Genomic DNA, 22969 nt, shown 5'->3' on the forward strand with positions numbered 1-22969 from the left:
GAGAATAAGCTAACAGTAAATGTGAGCAATGAAGATTTGCATGGAATTAGGAAAACCAGCAGGACGTAGTGAATTGCTGGGCAATATGGGAAAGGGATCAAATCATAAATCCATAGAAGTGCATAAATTATTAAGAAGATAACATTCCCACCCGTGAACTTCTATGCAATTCATGCAGTGACAATCATATATTGAATTTTCTGACAACATTAGATAGGGTGGAAACCTAAGAATGGGTCAAAACCTTACATTACCCACAAAAAAAATAATAATAAAAAAATAAAATAAAATAAAAAGGGTCAAAACCAAATAACTGCCATTTTTTTTTTTTTTTTTGATAAGTAATAAGTAAAATAAAAGGGCGTTCAAAAGGGGAATGCGTCCCAAATACAATAATGGAACCGAGCCTAAGGCCCCAAAGAATCCAAGAAAGTAATCAAATCATCGGAAGAGGAGCAAGAACTCCTCTTAACATAATTGAAAAGAGAGCGAATAATAAAAAGTTTCAGCGTCGCCGTAGACGACTCCTTCCCTTCGAACAGTCTGTTATTTCTCTCCTTCCAGATGCACCACCAAACGCAATGTGGGACAACTCTCCAATAATCGCGTACATCTCTTCTCACCCGACATCCTCTCCAAGCATGAATCAAATCCATAGAAGAACGTGGCATTACCCAACGCATACCAAACAACCCAAGAATAAGATTCCAATAGTCGTGCGCCACGGGACAGTGCATGAAAATATGATCAACTGACTCACCAGCGTCGTGTACATCTCTTCTCACGAGACAGTGCATGAATCAAATAACTGCCATTTTGAGTAAAATATAGAAGAATGGAGTAGGAGATAACCCAGCAAACCAATAAATGGTGTGATCAAGAACAATGAAGACGAATGAGAGCACTTTTAAGGTGAAGGTTTGATCATGTTGAACAAGTAAATGACAGCACCAACAGTAAAAGTAATGAATCAAACTATGGGGGTTGGGACCAGGAAGAATGCGAAAATTGAATGACAGCCTATTCCCTCTCTCCAAACGGCAGAAAGGTGAAACGGTAATTATGTAGTCCCTTTTGTTACAAGCTAAGCTCGGTATTTTTTGAATTTTTAAAATTAAAATGAAGACACTTTACACAGAGCAGTAGAAAATTTTCCATGTAAAAGATTGACCTAGATCTGAGACCACTTAATTATAGAACACTGGTTGTTCTCACCATCAACACACAAAGTTCACAAGTATCATCAAAATATGAATCGGTCAGATCAAACCAGGGAAAAATAGAGAAAAAGATGCCTGACAAAAGAGAACAGAACCTATTCAAATTTGATGAACCAAAATACAAAGACTTATTGTAATGAAAAAGAAAACATCACCTGTTATAATATAGTCTTTATTTTCATTTTTTATTTTTAAAAAAATAAAGAAGTGCACTACAATTAAGGATATCTTACAACATTTGGAAATATTAGGAAAGGGGGAAAGGTGGGATAAGCTTTAAACTCCATGGTTTTTTAGTAGAAATTTACATCCAAGTAGAACTATTATCAAAAGTTGGACATACATTGTTAACAAAGCACAGACGGCCATACAATTCAAATAGATCAGCAAAAAACTAACGCAATATTTCTGCCAGCCACAGGCAAGAAGGTTATCTGACACATATTTTGATAGAGTTCACATTCAACATAGATTTAAATGAACCAATTCTGTAGCGATGTTTAAAATGACTTCAGCAGAGGTAATGAAGAATCGGGCATGGCCCGAGAGTTTGAATTGCACGTGACTCTCACATAGGCATGGAAAAGAGGAAAGGACAGATAATGGAGTTTTCGTTAGTTTTAGGATTTGTAATAATTATGTGTTAGCTTTGCAGTATTTCCTTTTAATTGGTATTCGGTCTAGGTTTTCCTATAAATAAGGGATGCTGTCTCACAGCTATGTTGGAATTTAGCATAGTTATTTTCTAACTTTGGGCATAGGCACGGCCTACATGGCAGCCATTACGGATAAATGCCTCACTAGGCTCATGGCAGCCATTTTTATCGACTTTTTATGTTTGCAGCAGCTATTTTAGACTTAAGTTTCTTTGAATTGCCTATATATACATAGGCATATGTATTGAGTTAGTTACCTTTTGATGATTGAATAATATTGAGTATTGAATTGCAGAGCCTTCTCCCCCAATTTCTTCTTCTCTCCACTCTTCTATTCTCTCTTCTATCTCTTCTTCTCACTCTCCTTGTCTCTTCAGGTTCTAAATCACTCACACTACTCTCTTATACATCAGTGGGTATCAGAGCTCACTACCCTTCCTACATCAAGAGGAACTCAACATGGAGCACAATCGTGCAAAATGGATACAAAAATGGCTTTTAACATTAACATAAAAAAGAAAACCAGAAAAACATGAGTCACACACTCCAAAGCATAAGGGGTAAAGCCTCACTGAAAAGGCTCTCAAGTTTTACAAAAAAAGCACAAGTATAGAATCACTTGCACCAAAATCTTAAATTGTTAGGGAATGGGTAACACACTGTTATCAAGCTCACCATCCCACGTGTGTACTCCATTCATGCTCACATCAACACATGGCGAGGCAAATGGATATAAAGAATAGAGTGCAAACATACAAACAGAATGAGGAGGCAACTAGAATGGAGATACTTGAAGAAAAGCCCAGATACTCAATAGGCACAACTCATACACATCCACTATTGCTCCTATAGACATTTGAACCCTCAAAACCCCGTGAGAACTGAGAAGAGATACCACTTGAGCTAAAGGCTTGGTGGTGTAAGACTGATTTCCGGTTCATACAAAACAGTGATGAAACTATTTTCATAAAGAGTAGATACAAGCAAGAATATTGATTGTTAGGTTAATCCAATGAAAGTCATCATTCTGAAGTTGTAATAGATATACACCAATGACGTGAAAAGTAATAAATAGGATTAACATAAAAAAGTTTAATGTCACAAAGAGTATTGATGTTTCATTTATTTAACATATCAAATAACACGAGAAAGAAAAATCCTACATTTCTTTTAGTCAAATATTATGCACAAAGTAACAGTCCGATAAAATTGAATTTTGTTAGCAAAAAATATAATGTTGTTTTAAAAGGAGAAAAAAAGGCAAAAAATGAAAATAGAAAAGAAAGGAGGATGAGGAAGATAATAAGAAGTGATTCCCAATGAGAAATTTTAAAGATCAACATATATAATAGCTGACAAAAGCACTAGCATGCTTAAATTCAGAAATCCTTCTTGTGGTATAAACACAAGTCAAAATATGTGCAATGTTTCTATGTGGATGGCTACAAGTGTATGAAGTAAATAAGCATCTGGAAGCCAATCATTCTAGTTAGGTCCAATATCAGTGAGCTTGCAATGCTGGATCTATATTTAAGTGGTTGTGTTTTTAATATATAGCTTAAAAAAATTCATTCTAGTAGTTTGTAGCCTGGTATATTTTGGGACTTCCTTGTTAAGCACATTTCCTACATTTAGATATCATATTATTTCCTCGTATGGAAAAATTATGACTTTTTCAGTAGTTTGCTTATGATTTAGGGGATGCTGTATCCATATTGAATTGTCAAATAACTTGCAAGACATCTTCAGTGGTATCACTCAAATGAAACAAGTAATCAGCATAAATTCAGGTCAGTTCAATGACTGATGCGAATTTAAATATTTCTCACACATAATTTTTCTACTTATTTACATAAGATCAAGATTTGAAGTAGTGACTTCTATTACGTACCATACAATTTAAGGTTTGTGATATGCAGTTCGATCATGATACACGGACAACTGTGAGCATAAAATGTGGATATTAAATTTACAACACATGGCGATCTAACAACTCAAAGATGCATTTCCTCAGTAGCAACATATACCACGGTCATTGCAGCACAAGGGACTAAAACTTATCTCACCAATTTACAAATGGCAACGTTATTGTGAGACACATGATCACATCTCCAAGTATCATTTCCATGACTGCCACAATCTTCATGACATTCAAGGAGGTAGTTGACCACCTAATACTCAGCACTCTTAAGTGTTCAACACATTTATGCGAGTTGAAGACAGTACTCAGAGGGCTCCTTGAGCACAATTTGTGATTACAGTGTAAATCTTGAAAATTACGCTGTATTCCCAAATTAGCAATGTGATTCATGAAATTGCTTTGTAGCCTTATAATTGCAATATATAACTATTCTAAAGTGCATTGTGATACTTACCCAGTTAAGGGGGAGGGGGAAGAAAAAAAGTAAGTGGATTGCTATGATCTGATGATTACAGCTTCATTCTTGACATTACAAATATACAACTTTATACAGAGCAAAGGGCATGCTATGCTCCTAAACATTATACTGTAGTCTGGGCACTACACTGTAATAACCACAATTATGGTGCGGCAATTGGGTGTCACTTCATTATTTCATATCGGATACTTGAATTTCTCATCTTTATGAATTAAGCTAAGAACAAATCATGGTGTGATATGAGCCACGTACGGTGTATCTTACGACTTAAATTAAGGCAAATTACACATAATCAATGTCTTGGGTGTCATTTAAACCACATTTATAAATCATTCTCTAAGGAAGAAAAGAAAAGAAAAGAAAAAAAGAAAAAAAGAAAAAAAAAAAAGAAAAGGAAATACAGAAAAACTCCTCATCCATTTATCTCCATATAGCGCCCCATCTCCAGTTTTTGCCATTCAGAAGCTACCCTTGGTTTTTTTCAATCCATAACCACAGAAGGACCCCCTTATTAAACCACATCTATCAATTATGCGAGTGACCAATTCTGTTGTACAGACAACAATCATTGAGAAGGGTTGCTTTTGAGTAAGTTTTGAAGACAAGGGAAAGCTTCTCTCTCTCTCTCTCTCTGCATCATCCCTCTTGGTGAGTTGCCTTACTCTGTCCCCTCATATTCTATAACTTTCTGTTCATCATCACTCTTTTCTCTAGTATAATACCTTGCTGTTGTTCATTAAGTCCTTCATTCAATTCACCGTTTCTCATTGCCATCTATTGCAATTCTTTCATATCCAAACTGTGCGCTAAAAGTCTACCTACTAAATGCATTTAACCTAAAATGGTTGTGATTCCGTCCTTGGTTGGTGCTTGTATTGAAAGACTCCAAAGGAACTTTTTATGGGGAGGTTTGGGGGATGAGTTTAAGTATCATCTGGTTTGTTCGGAGCAGGTGTGTAAGCCTGTTAAGTTTGGAGGAATTGGGATTAGCCGATTGTTGTCTTTTAACAGGGCCTTGTTAGGTAAATGGTTGTGGAGGTTTGGTATGGAGTGGGATAGATTGTGGAGGAGAGTGATATTGTGTCGTTTTGAGGGGGGGGGGGGGGGGGGCGCGGGGGGGTGGTGTCTGAACCTGGAGGTGTCGGTGTTTGGAAAGGCATTCGGAAGGGATGGAATGAGTTTTCTAAGCATATCAGATTCAGAGTTCATGATGGTACGGAAATTCGGTTTTGGGAGGATGTGTGGTGTGAAGACCGGACGTTAGCATGTTCTTTTCCTAGACTGTTTAGGATTGTGGTGGATAGGCATGCCGAGGACGAGGTAGGGATGCTCTACTTTGGATTCCTTCTACTCGAGGAATGTTTAGTGTGAGATATTTTTTCGGATGCCTGGTGGACTTGAATGGGGTGGTATTCCCGTGGAATGCTGTGTGGTGCACTAAGGTGCCATTGAAAGTGGCCTTTTTTGCTTGGATGGTTGTGTGGGGTAAAATTTTGACGTTGGATAATTTGAGAAGGAGAAAGCTTAGCACGGTGAATTGGTGTTTCATGTGTAAGTGCAATGGCGAGTCGGTGGATCTTCTCTTGCATTGTCCAGTGGCGGTTGATTGTTAGAACCTTTTGCTAGGTTTATTTGGAGTTTGTTGGGGCATGCCTAGATCTACAAAAGGCCTGATGGACACTTGGAGAGGGGGTTGGGTGGGAGCACAAGCTCGAGGGTTCCGGAGGATGGCGCCTTTGTGTCTTTGGTGGTGTTTGTGGAGGGAACGAAATAGAATATCCTTTGAAAGAAAGGAATCTTCCATTACTGTTCTGAAATCTTCTGTTATTAGCTCTCTTTGTTTTTGGGGTTCGGGTAGACTCTGCTCTTCTGCTAAGGAGACTATTGAGTTTTTGGCATCTTTGGGGCCTTAGGGTACCCAAGTTTTTGTGGTTTGTTAGGGATGCATTCCCCGTTTGAAAATTTTTTTTTTTTAATGAATTATTTATTTATCAAAACAAAATGGTTGTGATTCATGGCATTTAGTTCAATCATTTCAGTCTCTGGTTACAGTTTATGATATATTGTGCACTATTATGCTTATATAATGAAATTCCATGCTTAAATATATACCTTCAATGTCAAAACAAAAAGCATATTTAATAAGGAATTCCACCTGGCTGTGACTGTTTAACAGTTGCTCTAATTCTGAAGTTCTTGGCAAACTAAAATTAAAACTTTCCTACTACAGCTCGAACCCATACATAAACCCTATTGTTATGACAAACACAACGAACCCAAGTTGAACCAAGAATCACAACAGAAAACAAAACACGCCACACAAAGATTTATACGTGGTTCGGCAACAGCCTATGTCCACGGTTGGGATCCGGCGAAAGTTTTCACTATTTGTAAAATCGAAGATTACAAGTATTCAGCTCCTCACTCTGTTTCTGTACAAATATCAGAGTTTCTCTTATCCACCACTCCAAACCCTAAGCGCCCTTATATATCAGGCTACAAGAGACTAATTAGGGTCTACAACCCATGAGCAAAAACGGGTCCACACAAAGCTCATCCAACGGGTCGTCAGGTCATAAGCAAGTTGCGACCCGGCACCAAATTCGGGCCACAATATCACACCTATGTTACGTCAAGAGGTAAGGGCCTTGTGCATTTCCCTCATTATAATAGCATTCATCATTTATAAGCTAAAACAAACAAAACTTTATAAAAAATGAGTTAAATAAAACACCCAACAAACTTCTTGCAAGATCAAATATAGTCAGAAATCATCTAACTGTAAAAATAAGGGGTTGAGAAGTAAAAATATAATATTTTGACCAAGGAGGCAAGGACCCAAACTCATTTTGGCATCTGACCAACTTTATGGATTGATAAGTTTATTACTCCTATTTACTATCAATTCGAAATCATCCCTCCTTTTTTCAAGAAAACTGAAAGCAGGCACCAAATGTGTCCAAGAATCTCCTAGATCTGTGATATGTATGAAACATTTCAGGTTCAGTTTCAAATGTTATGGATGAAAGACATCGAAATGATTGCCGATGAAAGGAAACATTTTGACCCAATGCAAGACTCTAAATTTAATTCCATTATTTTGACTGAAAAAGCACTTGTAAAAAATTTGAGACATGTTCATCTTAATATGCAACTAACAACACTCACTCATGTAACATGCATCAATAAGACGAGCACTATATTTACACCTCATATCCCTATAATTTAAACTCACTGCACATACATGAAGTATAAGAAGAAGATTTTGAAGTTCTTAGTAACAAAGCAATTGCCTATTCAAGCATGATTTTTGTGAAAAGATGCACTCAGAAATTAACTTTCACGAAATCACGACAATGCTCTTTGATAAAATCATTCTACAGTTGTCAAAGCTAGTCGAAGGCATTGACAATTTAGATATCTAGACATTTCGGCACATCATTTTAGGCGGACATTGTGCTGAAAACAAGTGAACTACCAGTAGGCTTAACAACTCAATTTTAAACATCAACTTCTCATGTGATTCATCTCAGTTTATCTATTATCCAAATTAACCCACATGGACAATTGAAAAGTAAATTAGATACTAGAGCAGTGGTAATGCATAAAATTTTGAAGATAAAAACCACCTGCAGGGCATAAGAAATCTCCCTAGCTATGTGACGGTCCTTTACGTGCTTTCCAAGGGACAAATTCCGAAAAGCAGAATAACCAATCAAGAAGATACCACCCTTAGTTCTCCACTTTGCCAGCAACTCAGCTCTTCTCTCCCTGACAAAACCAGCTCAACAGGGCTTTAAGTTAGAAAGATTATCAGAATGAAAATATCTAATCAACTTTTTTCTTTAAAAAAATTAAAATTAAGTTGATTGTTTTTTTAAGTAACTAACTTGAGCTATCAATCAAGAGTTGAAGGGTTTTTCCCTCTTTTCCTTTAATAAAATCATGCTTACCAAAAAAATAAATTTGAGATGCTAAAAAGAAATCAAGAAGAGGACCATGAAACAATTAACTATTTTACACTCGCTCTGTAGTTGAACAATTATATAACACATGCCGAACTTGCTCAAGATGATTTTCTTTTAAAGTGAAGAAGGAAGAATTACCATTATTTGAGAAGATGCAACTCATAGAGAAGTACAATAAACCGAAGAAGAACAAACTATGAAAGATAGAAATGGACCCTAAATGCCTCAAACAATCTGGCACCCACTTATTTGTTACAAAAGAAAATAACACATCTAGAGAGATGTAAATATGCAAAAGATGAGCATGTTGTCAGGGGCTTATTTGTTATTACTTATATAATGTTGGGTGCTTATGTGTAATTTCTGAAACTTGTTAGTATAAATAGAGTGTGGTGGAAGGATGAAAGTATTCTTAAAATCTTTCCCCATCTCTATCTCTCTCTTTCTTTTTCTCTCCTCTTCTTTCTTCTCTTTTTCCACTTGACTATTATTTTGATTATCTCTTAAAGTCAACAGAGCGCCTCTACAAGAACCTTGAGATTTACTTTCACAAAGTTCATGAAAAAAATAGCAAATCCCTCCTCTTGTTGTTGGACAAACCTTTGTTCTTAGCCAACCAATCAATAAAGCCACAACCTCAGCTTTTAAGGCGTATTCATCCCATAAGGCAGAGAAAAGTTGCACGATAATCCTCCAACTTTACCCTAATGCCACGTTTCATAGACACTTCAAAGTAAATGGAGTCCCCGTGTTTCCACATGATCTTGGACATGAGTATGGGATACGTCTAATATAACTATTGACAATCTGGAGGCTGCGTAAGATTATAGTCAATTGGTGTTGTATGTGCAAAAGTGATGGGGAGTCAGTGGATCATCTCCTTCTCCATTGTTCCAGAGCTAGGGATGGCTGGGACTTGCTGTGTGCCAATATTGGGATTTAGTGGGTCATGCCAGAGTCTGCGAGGAGCTTGATTGATGCTTGGGATGGTTGCTGAGTACAGCCCCAAGTTAGCGATGCGTGGAATACTGCCCCACTCAGCCTATGGCCATTTATGGAGAGAGGAATAGGAGATTATTTGACTGGGTGCAGTCTCCTTTTGCCACCCGCCGGGGGGGGGGGGGGGGGGGGGGGGGGTTCGCGTGTGTTCTTAGTTCTCTATTCTTTTTGGTTCAGGGGTCTAATTACAAAACGATGGAGAGTCTTTTGTGGATATCTTGAGGGGTTATTGTGCAGCTTGTTCTGGGCCACACCCCTTTTGGGCATTCTTCAACGAATACTTGCTTATGAAAAAAAAAGAGTCTAATACGCAAGTGAAGGTACATCACGTCATGACGAATTCAGAACGGGACATTCCATCAATAAAGATATTAATGGAAAATGTATATAATATGGAATAAATGCAAAGATATCAAACACGTGATCATAGAAACTAGACTCGTGGCTAAACAATTGCTCTGAGTGAAACTTTAGCATGATGACCAAACCATTAATAAAATAAAAATAATAATAATAAATTAACCTTGAAACGTCTTCCAGCATGAAGACTCGAAGAGGCTTTAATTCTGAAGGTCTCCACTTCATGAACTCATACCGCCAATTGTGCAGAACACTTACAGGTGTAACAATAAGTGCAGTTCTTAATCCCAAATCCACGCTTCTCATAGCAGCATACAAGAAAGCAATAACCTGAAATGACATCATCAAACCAACTAAAGCTACAAAAAGATGTATACAGGTGCCTGAGATATATATATATAGGTACTTATCAAAAAAAAAAGATATATATATATAGGCAATTACTCCAGGTGCTGGCATGTTGGACTAGGTATTGATCTAACCTTCAGTATTATTTGTATAAAGTACCTATCCACATACTTAAACGCGTGTTCTCAAGCTTGGCAGCCTGAGCTTTTACCACTTCACCAAGCAATGATCCCCTGTGTGGGATACGTATGAAGAATCGAATAATCCCATGACCAAAAAATTGGGAAGTAATGGGCTTGCAAACCATGAAAAGAAGAGATCTTAAAATGGTTTAAGGCAATGAGTAAGAAGTCCCTATAAAGATGGATAATGAGTAGTCAAGAAACCTTTACAATAATACCAGGAAACCACAATGTTAATTGTAAATTTATACTTACAAATATGCATTCAGAATGTTAAACTAAACTGAACTATGAAGTAGTCTGCCTCTATATTAAGCATCAAAGTGTCATTGATGTATACTGTACCATCAACCTTAGTATTGTTCATAAATATATTAATCATATTTAGAAGAGAAAACAACTTCGAGCTCTCCCGTATTATAGACAAACACCAAAACCAACAAAATAAACTCAGAAAAACCAATGCCGTGTAGGACTTCTTTTAGGGTTGAAGGTGGTGGGTGTTACGCACATAAAGTGATTCAAGGTGACCCATAAAAAGTAATACCTGAAAAGTTTTACCGAGGCCCATGGTGTGAGCCAGAATGCAACCAAGCCCTTTATCCCCAGCTTTTACTTTACTGATTGACTGAACAATGTTTTCCCACATAAATCGTATCCCTGCAACCTGCAGTAACATATTCAATAAGAATCCAAATATCCTAATACCTACAAGATAAAAAATTCAAAGGATGGCAGATGACCATTGTTGGAGGAAAAAACAATTAACAAAGGGAATTGATACGTTTATCAGGCTCCACCTAACACAACCTGGCCCGAATTTAGGGTACTAAAGCCAGTTTTATTACTAAATGATCCAGAGATATATCTTGACCACCAAAGCTGAGGATGGACAGTTGAGCTGCAGAAGGATAGTTTGGCTTGTATGAAACCAAGCCAAACTGAAAGTTAAAAAGGAATTCCCCAATCTGGAGCCTATTTATATAATTCTATCGGGAAGCATGAGTAAAAGAATAAACCAACGGGATCACAAAGATTGGCATAACCAATTGAACAACAAATAAATTGAGTATTCAGAAATTTAATGAAATTTTGGGACAAGGCAATGGTGTAAAATAACATTACAGGATAGACTAGCTTCAAATGTCTGAAGGGAAAGAGTGCCAATAAAAATCTACTATCTACCATGGAACCAGCTAAAATATTAAATCTGTGTCAGGGATGCCTAACGATTGCAACATAAACAAGTGGAAGTCGATCATGGCAAATGGAAAGCAAGGAAGGGCTTAAATTCTAAATACTAAGAGACCAACTAGAGTGATGATAGTTCCTTTCATGGGAAACTTGATACTGATATGATAGGAGGATGCCACAACCAAGTTGGCGTGGATTTAAGGTCATGCTAGCAACATTTTGTATGTTTATAGCACATCCAGTTATTCTTAAAAGGCCATAGATATAATAACGGAAAATATTCTATACTTACTAGGTATAGTTAGGAATTCATATTTTAAAAAGAGAGATGAACACTTGTAAACTTTAAAAGGGGATATTTAGCATCACGACATATGCTTCTTGTTTTAGACTAATGTATAAAAGGACAACCTAAAAGGACAAAGAGAATCATAAACCCAAGGACTTGGTGGTGAAATTTAAGACGGGAGAATGTAGAATTATTTAAAAATAGTATGTTAAAAGAAGCAACATGAAATAGAAAAGATGAAACAAACTTAATGAGGAATAAGATGACTAGATATATTACAAGAGTAACAAAAGAAATCCTAGGGAAATCAAAAGTTATTATAAAGTTTGGCAAAAAACTAAAAATAGTGAAACCTTCTAAGAATATAAAACAAAATAAATAAAGAAGTTACGAAAGTCGTAAGTGAAGCAAAACATAGAGGGCATGACGATTTTTATTAAATACTAGGCACAAAAGATAGGGAGAAGAATATATACAAACTTGCTAAACTAAGGGAGAGGAAAACTAGAGATTTTAGTGATATTTACTGCATTAAGAGTGAAGATTCACGGATTTTAGTATAAGAGGATGAAATTAAAGAAAGATGGAGAAGTTATTTTGAGAAATTGCTAAATGAAATCATATAAGAAGTTTAGGCTTAGAAGAATATAGTGCCTTAAAGATAACATATTTTTTCGTAGGGTCAAGGAATGGGAGGTTAGAAATGCCATAAGGAAGACGAAAACGGAAAGGTCTTCAGGACCCGATGGCATTCCTATTAAATTCTGGAAGTGTCTACGAGAAGTTGGCTTGTCCTGGCTAACAAAATTGTCTAATAAGATAATAACAACAAAGAGGATGCTTAATGAGTGGTGCCAAAGTATTCTAGTGCCTGTATACAAAAATAAAGGGGACGCACAAAGTTGTAATAATTACCATGGTAATAAATTAATGAGTCAAACTATGTAACTTAGGGAGAGAGTGATTGAACAATGCCTAAGACGAGAGACTGTCAGATAATCGATTAGGATTCATTACGGGAACGTCAACGGCGAAGGCTAGTAACTTATTGAGGAGACTAATGGAAAGATATACAAAGAAGAAGAGAGACCTCCATATGGTTATTATTGATTTGGAGAAAGCCCATGATATGTTACCTAGAGATCTAAAGTGGAGGATTTTAGAAAAGGAATGAGTCACAATGGGATACCTTGACACAATAAAGGACATGTATAATGGTTGTGTGAATTCCCAATTACTGTAAGCTTAATTCAAGGGTTTGCATTAAGCCCATACCTTTTGGACTTGGTTACGGATGAGCTGACAAAACACATCCAAGATGAGATTCCATGGTGTCATGGCTGAAACTGAAGAGGAGATCCGGACAGGGTTTGTGGCATTTTATCGGGAGCTGTTCACAGAGTCTGTCTCTTGGAGGCCGGGGATGGATGACATTGTGTTTGATAAAATTTCTGATGAGGATAGAGGGGAGTTGGAGAAACAGTTTGGGGAGGAGGAAGTGTTGGAAGCTCTAAGGAGTTGTGATGGAGATAAAGCTCCGAGGCCCGATGGGTTTACAATTGCATTTCTCCAAAAGAATTGGGAGGTGGTGAGAGAGGATGTGATGGGTGTAATGCATGCTTTTTTCGAGGAAGGGTGTTTTGAGAAGAGTTTGAATGCCACTTTCATTACTCTTATAACTAAGAAGGGTGGAGCGGTTGAAGCTAAGGCTATCAGACCAATTAGTTTGGTGGGCACGGTTTATAAAATTATTGCGAAGATTCTAGCTAGTAGGTTAAGGAAAGTGATGGATGGGGTCATTTCGGAGTCTCAAAATGCGTTTGTGGGAGGAAGACAAATTCTCAACCCGGTTCTTATTGCTAGTGAATGTATTGATGCGAGAGTTAAGAGTGGTGAACCGGGGATTGTGTGTAAATTGGACATAGAAAAAGCATATGACCATGTGAATTAGGTGTTCTTATTGTATGCGTTGGAGAGGATGGGGTTTGGCACCAAATGGAGGGGGTGGATTCATCAATGTATTTCGACCGCTCGGTTTGCTATCTTAGTGAATGGATCACCAGCAGGCTTCTTTGCAAGTTCGAGAGGTTTACGTCAGGGGGACCCATTGTCTCCTTTTCTATTCATTATTGCAATGGAAGGCTTTAGTAGACTCCTGAAAAGGGAAGGCTTTATTCAAGGTTTTACAGTGGGCCGTGTGCCTAATTAGATTGTTACATCTCACTTGCTGTTTGCTGACGACACTATTGTGTTTTGTGATGCGAGTGTGAATCAAGTGAGACACTTGAGGTGTGTTTTGGCTTGTTTTCAAGTGGTTTTGGGGTTGAAGATTAATATTGGGAAGAGTGTGATTGTTCCAGTAGGTGATGTGGATCATATTCATGAGTTGGCATCTATTTTGGGTTGCGGAATGGAGGCTTTTCCTTTTTCTTATTTGGGGCTGCCATGGGGTGCTTCCTCGAGGAGAGTTGCTTTTTGGGATCCATTGGTGGAACGTTTTCAAAAGAGATTATCTGGGTGGAAGAAGCAATACTTGTCTAAATGGGGTAAACTTACATTGCTGAAGAGTACCCTATCTAATCTTCCTACATATTTCATGTCTTTGTTTCCAATCCCTAAAACAGTGATTGGTAGACTCAACAAATTTCAAGGCAACTTTTTGTAGGGGGGTGTAGGGGAGGAGTTTAAGTACCACCTCGTGAAATGGGAGAAAGTGTGCACCCCGATTCAAAGACGAGGCTCGGAGATTCGCAGGTTGGAAATATTTAACAAAGCTCTGCTAGGGAAATGGCAATGGAGATTTGGGTGCGAAAGGTCGTGCTTTGGAGGCGTGTTATTGCTTGTCAGTTTGGGGAAGAGGAGGGAGGTTGGGTGTCCAGAGGTGTGAATGCTTCAGCAGGTATTGGGTCATGGAAAGGTATTAGGAGGGGGTGGGACGATTCTCTAAGCGGATATGGGATATGGTTTCAAGTTAGGGATGGTCGTTATGTGAGGTTTTGGATGGATGTTTAGTGTGGGGATGTGGCGTTGGCTTGTAGGTTTCCTAGACTTTATAGGATGGTTGAGGAGAAGCATGCGGTGGTGGCAGATTATTTTAGGTTAGAGAATGGGAGAGCTAGTTGGGATGTGAGATTTCGCAGAAATTTTAATGATTGGGAGTTGCTGGAGTTTACCGAATTAATGGGATTAATTTATAGTCAAGTGGTGGAGGGGGAAGGAAAGGATGAGATGATGTGGATGGGGGATTCTAGAGGGGTGTTTAAGGTGAGGCTGTTTTATAAAAGTCTTACGAATTCAATAAGTATCGGGTTTCCTTGGAAGGCTGTATGGAGGACTTTAGCTCCAATAAAGATGGCTTTTTTCACGTGGACAGCAGTGCTTGGCAGCATTCTTACTTTGGATAATCTCAGAAAAAGATGCTAGATAATAGTTAATTGGTGTTGCATGTGTAAGAAGACGGGCAAGTCGGTTAATCATCTCTTGTTGCATTGTAGAGTGGCAGCGGATGTTTGGAGTCTGGTCCTGAATGTCTTTGGGGTGGAATGGGTAGTGTCAAGTAACACGATTGATATGTTAGAAGCTTGGAGAGGGAGACGGGTGGAAAGTCAAGTTAGGAAGGCATGGAGGGTTGCACCTCTTTGTATTTTGTGGCATGAGAGGAATAGGAGATCTTTCGAAGGACAATAGTCGCTGGTGTGGGTTATCAAGGAGAATATGTTGCATTCTCCTTATTCTTGGGTTAATGGGAAAAATTGCCCATCTGTAGATAGTTTTTTGTATTTTGTTGACAACTTATCGTTGTAATGACGCTTTTTGCATTTCTTGTTTGCTTTGTTATGGGTTCACTCCCCTCTGAACGCGTTTTTTAATATATTTTTACTTATAAAAAAAAAAAATTTGTTTTAGTCGATGAGATTAGAGAAGGAATTAATGTCAAATTGGAGGCATGCATAAAAGATTTAGAACTAAAAGGATTTAATATAAGTAGAAATAAAACTGAATATAAGGAGTGTAATTAGTAACTTTAGTAAATCAAAAAATACGAATGAGAATGTAGTGAGGATTGAGAATCAAGAGGAACAAAAAAGTGAACATTTTTGCTATTTTGGCTTAATTATTCATAATGACGGAGAAACTAGGCATGACGTTAATCATAGAGTCAAGGCATGAAGGGTTAAATAGAGGAGTGCATCTAGTATATTGTGTGATAGGCGAATCCCCTTACAATTGAAAAGGAAGTTCTATCAAACAGCTATTAGACCAACCATATTTTATGGCACAGAATGTTGGGCAGCTAGGAAACAATAGTGGCAGAAATGCGAATGTTGAGATGGGTGTGTGGTAAGACTAGAAAGGATACGATTAGAAATGATCACATGCGGAAAATAGTTGGAGTAGCACATAGTTGTCATAAACGCCGGAGGAACCAGGCCCCCTAAAGGCGCGGGTAATGCGCCTGTAAGCGACACAGGCGAGACCCCTTTGTTACAACAAACGCAGCGAACCAAACAACAATTACGAAACAAGACAAAAAATATACACACAACACAAAGAACACAAGGATTTATACGTGGTGGAGATAAACACGCAACACAAAGTCCACGACGGAGGTCCACGGATAGTCTTCACTAGATGTAAAATTGGAAATTACAAGTTTCAGCCCCGCATTCTCTCTCTCTCTCTCTCTACGATTTCAGTGTCTCTTGATCATAACACTCCAAACACTAAGCATCATTATATATCGGGCTACAACAGAGCACTAATTAGGATCCATGACCCATACTCATCCAATGGGTCATTGGATTGAAAACGGGTCGCAACGCGACCTAACACCAAATTCGGAGCACAACATCACACCATTTAATAAGTCGCGCGCTTTAATAAACGAGGCGAGAGGCTCAACGCATCAAAGAGGCGCACCTCATTAAAGTTTCTTTATTTAAAGTCTTTTTATAGCTGTCGGCCTCGTTAAAATTTCTTTTCTTATAGTCATTTTACAGCTGTCACTTATCCAATGGACTTACCTTTTACTTGTTATTTGTCACTTACACAAGGGACTTATTTAATTGACCGGTTGACCCAATTAAAAAAAGAAAAAGAAAAAAAAAAAAAAAAGGGTTGACAGAACAAAAAGAGTCCGAACTGTAGGGGTTTGGGTCTCTGCAATTTGCGATTTGCGACAGCTTTGTTTTGCGATTCTCTCTGAGATTTGCAATTGGTCTCACCCTTCTTCTTCTTCTCTCTAGTCGAACTGAAACCTCTGTTTTTTCCCCTCTTCTTCTTCTTCTTTTGTTTTTCTTCTTCTCTCGGATCTCCAGTTCGAGGGTCATTTTTCTTTGTTCTCTCTCTTCCTTCTTCTCTCCTGAGTCCTGAGTCCTGTTTGCATGTCTGTTTTTTCTTCTTCTTCTCTCCTTAGTCCTGTGCTCCTGTTTGCATTTCTTTTTTCGAAACTCTGTAAGTTCTTTTTTCTGTCCTGTACTCCTGTTCGAACTGAGAGTCCTGTACTCCTGTTTGAACTGAAAGTGCTCTGTTTTTCTCCTTAATCTGTTTGTTTTATGCTTTAATTTTTTTCTTTACTCAGTTTGCTTTAATTTTTTCATGCTCTGTTTTGCTTTGAAATCGAGTAATTGACATGTTTCCTGCCTTGCTCTGATTTTCTATGTTTGTTTTAGTTTTTATGTTATTAGTTGACTGTTGCATTTTTATGTCAGTATGTTGAGTATTCTGTCAAAAAAAAAACTTGTACTTGGTTGGCTTTTGCATCTTTATGTTAGTATGTTGACTATTGAACTTAAAGTAATTGGTTTACATGTCTTCTGCATCTTTATATTTACTATGGCATCTTTATTGGGTGCCATTTTTCTTCCTCAACTTGCGACTCACTTCAGTCCGGGGCGCGCCTCAGGCTCCAGGAGGCCTTGGAGCCTTGAGCCTTTAACAACTATGCAATAGCACAAATTGAAGAGAAAATGAGAGATTATCGATTAAGATGGTTTGGACATGTGCAAAGAAGACACACCAGTTAGAAAAAGTGACATAGTTCACATTGCGGGTAATACTAGGGGAAAAGGAAAACCAAAGAGTTAGTAAGGATATGATGGCATGTGGATTGACCGAGGCTATGGCCTCAACTAGAGCGAAACATAGGATTCATGTAGCCGACCACAAGTAGTTCGGAAAAAAGCTTGGTTGTTGTTGTATTTTATACTTATCAATAGCATTAAACTCCTATAACAACCAACAAAAAAGGAAAAGGGACGGTACAAAAGAGAGATGGAGTAAAATTAAACTGCTATAATATTAAAAATCAGGAAAAGGCACAGTAAAAAAAGATAGCAATGAACGAAGTACTCATTTTATAACAACATAGCCCTTCGAACAGCATCCCTGTGAACCATGACACTCATGTCAATCTTTTCCTAGGGAATCAATACTAAGAAGATTTAGCAAAAGCTAGGGAAGAATTAACAATATATCCAACAAGAAAATATAGACAACATATTCAACAACAAAATATAGACAACATAATATATACATATAGAAAACATTAATCTGCCAACAAAAAAAAAAAAAAGTTAAGCATACCCCCTCTGCCTCAACCCCATCCCCTACCCATGGGCCACGCCCCAGATGCCTTTCAAGCTTCAATCCAGGGAGCAGACTGAGCAAAATCATGATGACTTTTAAACCTTTTTCAATTTTTAATATTAAAAAGTGCAAGTGAAGCAAGTGGGATTTGGATCCCGTCATGTTGGTTTAAAAAGGAAGTACTCAACCACTAAGCTAAAACCTGATTTCTTAACATTATTCAGTTAACAAAAATATAATCTCTTGTTCCATTAAAGCCTTCATTTTTGGAAATCCATCTTTTAAGGAAAGAGTATTTAATGCACTCACGTAATATTATACAAGTTTTAATTTTCAAAATTACCTTCCAAATAGAAGTAATTATAATTGTTTCTAAAAAATTACCACTATGTCCTACTTTTCCCTATAAAAGACAAATAAGTCCTATAAGTTTTCAATAGGACCAATAAGTCCAACTTTTGAAATTCTTTTCAATTTAAGTTCTAAACCACTCAACTTTTGCAATTATAGTTTCTATTCTAAATTTGAAATGCAATACATTTTTTTTTTTGGTTTCTATGTTCTTTTATGTTTTAGTTAATTAATGAATATTATATTACAAATTTAAATAATAAATAATTGAATTAAAGTTCAATTCCAAAAATCTTTTGTAGATTTTACAACAATCATTTTTAATATACAAAAAGTAAAATTTCTATTGAAAGAAATTTAATAAAACATTAGAATTTCTTTTTATTGAAACAATTTGAATAGATTTGTATCCTTTTTATTTTCAAAATTTTAAATCTAATTTGGTAAGGGCATAAATGGAAAGTTGAGTGGTTTAGAACTTGTTGAAGGATTTAAATATATAAGTTAGTAAAGTTACACCCTCTCTAACAGCTTAAGCTTTTGGAGTAGACAGTTGTCAACATGGTATCAGAGCAAGGTAGGTCCTGTGTTCAAACCTCGGTGTCACCCTGATTTAAAATTTGAAAAACGCGTTGGACCAAAAGAAGGCCACACATGAAGGGGTGTGTTAGATAATTTAAATATTTAAGTTAAACCATCTCTAATAGCTTAAGCTTTTAGAGTAGATGGTTGTCAACAAAACTTCAATGGAAAAGAATTTCAAAAGTTGGGCTTATTGGTCCTATGAAAAATTTATAGGACTTATTTGTCTTTTGCAGGGAAAAGTAGGGCATAGAGGTAATTTTCCCTATATCATTTAGAACAAACAAAAAGAACTTCCCAAGCTTGATCTTTTGTCCTTATAAGAAGTTAAAATTTTGATGACGAGGAAACACTAGGAGCAAAGCTCCTCCAAAGATGAAGAGAAAAAAAGGAGGAAAATGATGACTAGAGAAACAGAGGACTAACTGTTTAGTAGGACGTAATCAACATATAACTAACAAATGAGACTATTGAATGCTACAAATTGCAGACAACAAAAACGAATCAATTACGTTCAAACCATGTAAAAAAATGTTTCAGTTAAAATACAAGTATAGAAGGAGAACCTGGTGAGCTTTCAACTTTGCCGAAATGCTTGGAGGAATCCTAACAGCCTCTTCACCTGCCTCCCTCACAACATTCACTATATAACCTGTTAAAACATCACCAAGAACCTCAACGGTGCCACCTTCAGATATATTCCCATTAAAGCTTGCAGAATTCGTCATCGTGGACTTGGTGGAAAACTGTGCTTCCAAGGACTTGAGATGCTCTTGACGTTCCTACAGAAATCAGGAAATTTATAAAAGACTCTGGTAAACAAGAACAGTTTCAAATGAGAGATTCAATTAAACAGAATTTACCTTTTCAATTGCAATTTTCCTTTTAGTCTCTTCACCTAATTCAGCATCATCAAGAATTCTTCGAATTTTCTTTTTCCGTCTTCTCTTGGAGCTGCTACAAGATTTGAGCATATTTAAAAGAGAAATATAATCCGACAGCCTGCTAACATGTTTTAGAACAATGAAAATCCAGAATTTCAAACTGGAATCTGAGTTTCTGGAAAAGAACTGTAAAATTCCTTGAGGATTTAGGGAGGGTGAATGCAAGAGATGATAACATAGCTACACGACTGGGGCAAAACCTCAAAGGGCATCATGTTGAGGCCCCAAAATTTCATTTCTAAGAACACTCCGAACCAATGAGAGCATGCATGATATACCTCAATATTCAACAACTACTCAACATTCCAAACCTCGCCATAAACATAAAATATATAGTTGATATTTTGTGTAGAAAAAAATATATCTAGAAGGCTAAATGATATTGAGGAGGTGATTGAGTGGTGAAAAAACTTTTTAAGTCGGTGGTGTATAAAATGCAGTTCTTGGACATAGGACAGAAAAAAAAGTAATAGGGATTTGTCTCTCATTTCAAGGACACAACCTCCCATGAGGATTCTCAAGTATACATGAATGTCACCATATGTAAATGAAAAGGAAGAAAATGAACATCTAATGCTTCAAAACCATAATATTTTATAGTAACAGTAACAAATTGCACACAACAGTAATGGAATCAAATACAAATACCATTAATTAATTTTAAAAGGAAAACTGTTCTACCTGATTGCAACATTTATTTCTGCACATGAACTGTCTGAATCAGTATCAGAGCTAGAAACTATCAGACCATTAGATCCTATAGCTTTCTCTAACTTTAAAGTCAACTGCTGCAGAATACTTGGAGAGCAACAACAACATTGCCAACCAGATGCCTGCGCATCTAGCAAGCATTTTTCACCGAAATTCCTCTTGATACATGCAGTACAGAATAATGTTTTGCATGATCTACAGCTAACTAAGTTATTGTTCTGCCCACACCATCCGCAGTAGCACTCTAAGCAATCAGGATCCTGGCATAGAAAAATATGTCAATACAAGGTACAACATGGAACCCTAAAGAATTCTAATCGGTAAATCTCAGCACAGAATTTATAAATAAAATATAATAATAAAAAATAAATAAATAAATCGGCTAGTTTGTTGAATAATAATATAACAATAAGACTACGAAAAGTATCTGTTGTATTACTGTAAATCAACAACCATATCAGAACTCAAAAGTTGTCGAATTCTAGAACATCACCATATACCAGCAGCTAATCTTTTCTGTAAATAGCACATAGTTTTTTTATGAATAACAGTTTTTTTATGAATAACATCTACTGAAACATAAAAAGGAGTTCTCCTCCTACATGCAACTTCATCCAAAAGGAGAGGCAATCGTCATAAGAAGTCACGTGCATTTCGAAATGATTCAATCAGCATATTCACATAATTAGTACCCACCAGCCAAGAAGGTATCTAACTGCTAAAATTTTAGATCTGCTCGATGGAATCTACAAATACTTTTGCATTACATACCTTTAAATGCATCTTTGCTTCCACAAAAGATTTGCAATCCCTGCAAACAATTACTTTCATAAGTGGATGTGAGTACACTTCAGTAGCCACTTTATCACAAGCAGTACAGTGAGAATTCTCATTCAGATCATGTAAAGGAAGAGAATCGGCATGAACAGAATCATCTCCAACAACTTGCAAACCAGATTGATCCACCATTTGAGTTACATTGAAAATAGGAGAAGCAGATTTATCCCCTGCGACATGAGCTTCATCATCACTATCTATAATAATAGTTCGACTCTTCTTATTATCAGTGTCCAATTCCTCACCATCATGTGACCGCTTAGACCCTCTAGGTTCATTAATATTAGGCAAACCAGACTCGGAAAATGCTGGAGAATAGCCATTATACATTAGTTCTTTCTTGTCAAGATCAATGGAAGATTCAATACTTTCTTTTAAATCAGTAATCAACTTTTGGCATGCAGTCTCAGTATTATCACTATCTACTCCACCATTCCCATGAGTTTTCTCACCTGCAACAGCGTGAGAATAAACATCTAAAGGTGCCGTACCATCAGTATTTTCTTCCATCAGCCTATTCTCCGAGGGAACTTCTTTCTGAATAGCCTCCTGATTTAGTAACAGAGCAACAGAAGCGCATCAATAATGATTACATATTAAGGTCCATTAAAGCTTCACATGGTAGGTCAGACACAAGTAGCAAGGGCCATATTTATGTTGAATACACCTGAGAATCTAAAGGTCCACAAGTCATCCAATCAAAAACAGGATTTAACTTGGGAAGTTTATAATTAGGAAACATTTATTAGTGTAAACTAAACGAACTCAGAAATCATCTAATCAGAGGCTTAAAAAAGATCTCAGGAAAGGGTTTATGATCATTTCATCAAATATATTTAGCAAGCAAACAAATATTTCCGACCTAATCAATTATATAATGTTGCAGGCGTCATTCCACTGTTCACAAATTGCACATGATTATTCTTCTATCCAAAATCTAATAGTTTCTAATCCTTTATAACCAAACCTGCTTGCAGGCGCATATAACAAGTTAACAACCCAATTAACAACTAGGTGTATATTCACAACTAAAAGAAACCTACAGAAACAGATTGAACGAAAACAAAAGCAGAATTTCTGCAACATCTACTTTGGAGTTGTATTAAAATAAAAGAAACATATAGCAGACTCTAGTGTGTACTTGCAACCTCGACTCAAGCAAATGTCATTATTCTATCACTCCGAAGAAAAAATAGACAGGCTAACTGCTGAGCCGTGCACGCATTCACAGCCATAAAAATAAATATTCTAGAACCAATGTATGTATAAAATTTTCATTAAGCATACTTATACAGTAAAAAATAATATGAAGAAAATTCTAAAAAAAAAAAATCTAAGTAT

General features: G+C 36.8%; 1 protein-coding gene across 5 annotated transcripts in view; it reads right to left on the reverse strand.

Moving 5' to 3' along the window:
• The window catches only part of LOC132271261 (protein CHROMATIN REMODELING 20), a 64110-nt gene that overhangs the window by 15936 nt on the left and 25205 nt on the right, over nucleotides 1-22969 (reverse strand). The window contains exons 10-18 of one of the 5 annotated variants that reach the window (XM_059772585.1): nucleotides 22081-22177; nucleotides 21874-21936; nucleotides 21563-21798; nucleotides 20762-21051; nucleotides 20000-20093; nucleotides 19703-19918; nucleotides 10680-10799; nucleotides 9766-9932; nucleotides 7905-8046 (exon numbers count right to left, since the gene is read on the reverse strand). In XM_059772585.1, the coding sequence (XP_059628568.1) occupies nucleotides 7905-8046; nucleotides 9766-9932; nucleotides 10680-10799; nucleotides 19703-19918; nucleotides 20000-20093; nucleotides 20762-21051; nucleotides 21563-21798; nucleotides 21874-21936; nucleotides 22081-22177 (1425 nt within the window). Of the gene's footprint in view, nucleotides 1-7904; nucleotides 8047-9765; nucleotides 9933-10679; nucleotides 10800-19702; nucleotides 19919-19999; nucleotides 20094-20761; nucleotides 21052-21562; nucleotides 21937-22080; nucleotides 22178-22969 lie in introns of all 5 variants that reach the window. The other 4 variants (XM_059772583.1, XM_059772584.1, XM_059772587.1 and 1 more) reach the window with 4 other exon arrangements.

Source organism: Cornus florida, unplaced genomic scaffold, assembly GCF_030987335.1.
Source record: "Cornus florida cultivar Cherokee Brave unplaced genomic scaffold, ASM3098733v1 CherokeeBrave_3.0.0_Hap2_Chr08, whole genome shotgun sequence".
Taxonomy (NCBI): domain Eukaryota; kingdom Viridiplantae; phylum Streptophyta; class Magnoliopsida; order Cornales; family Cornaceae; genus Cornus; species Cornus florida.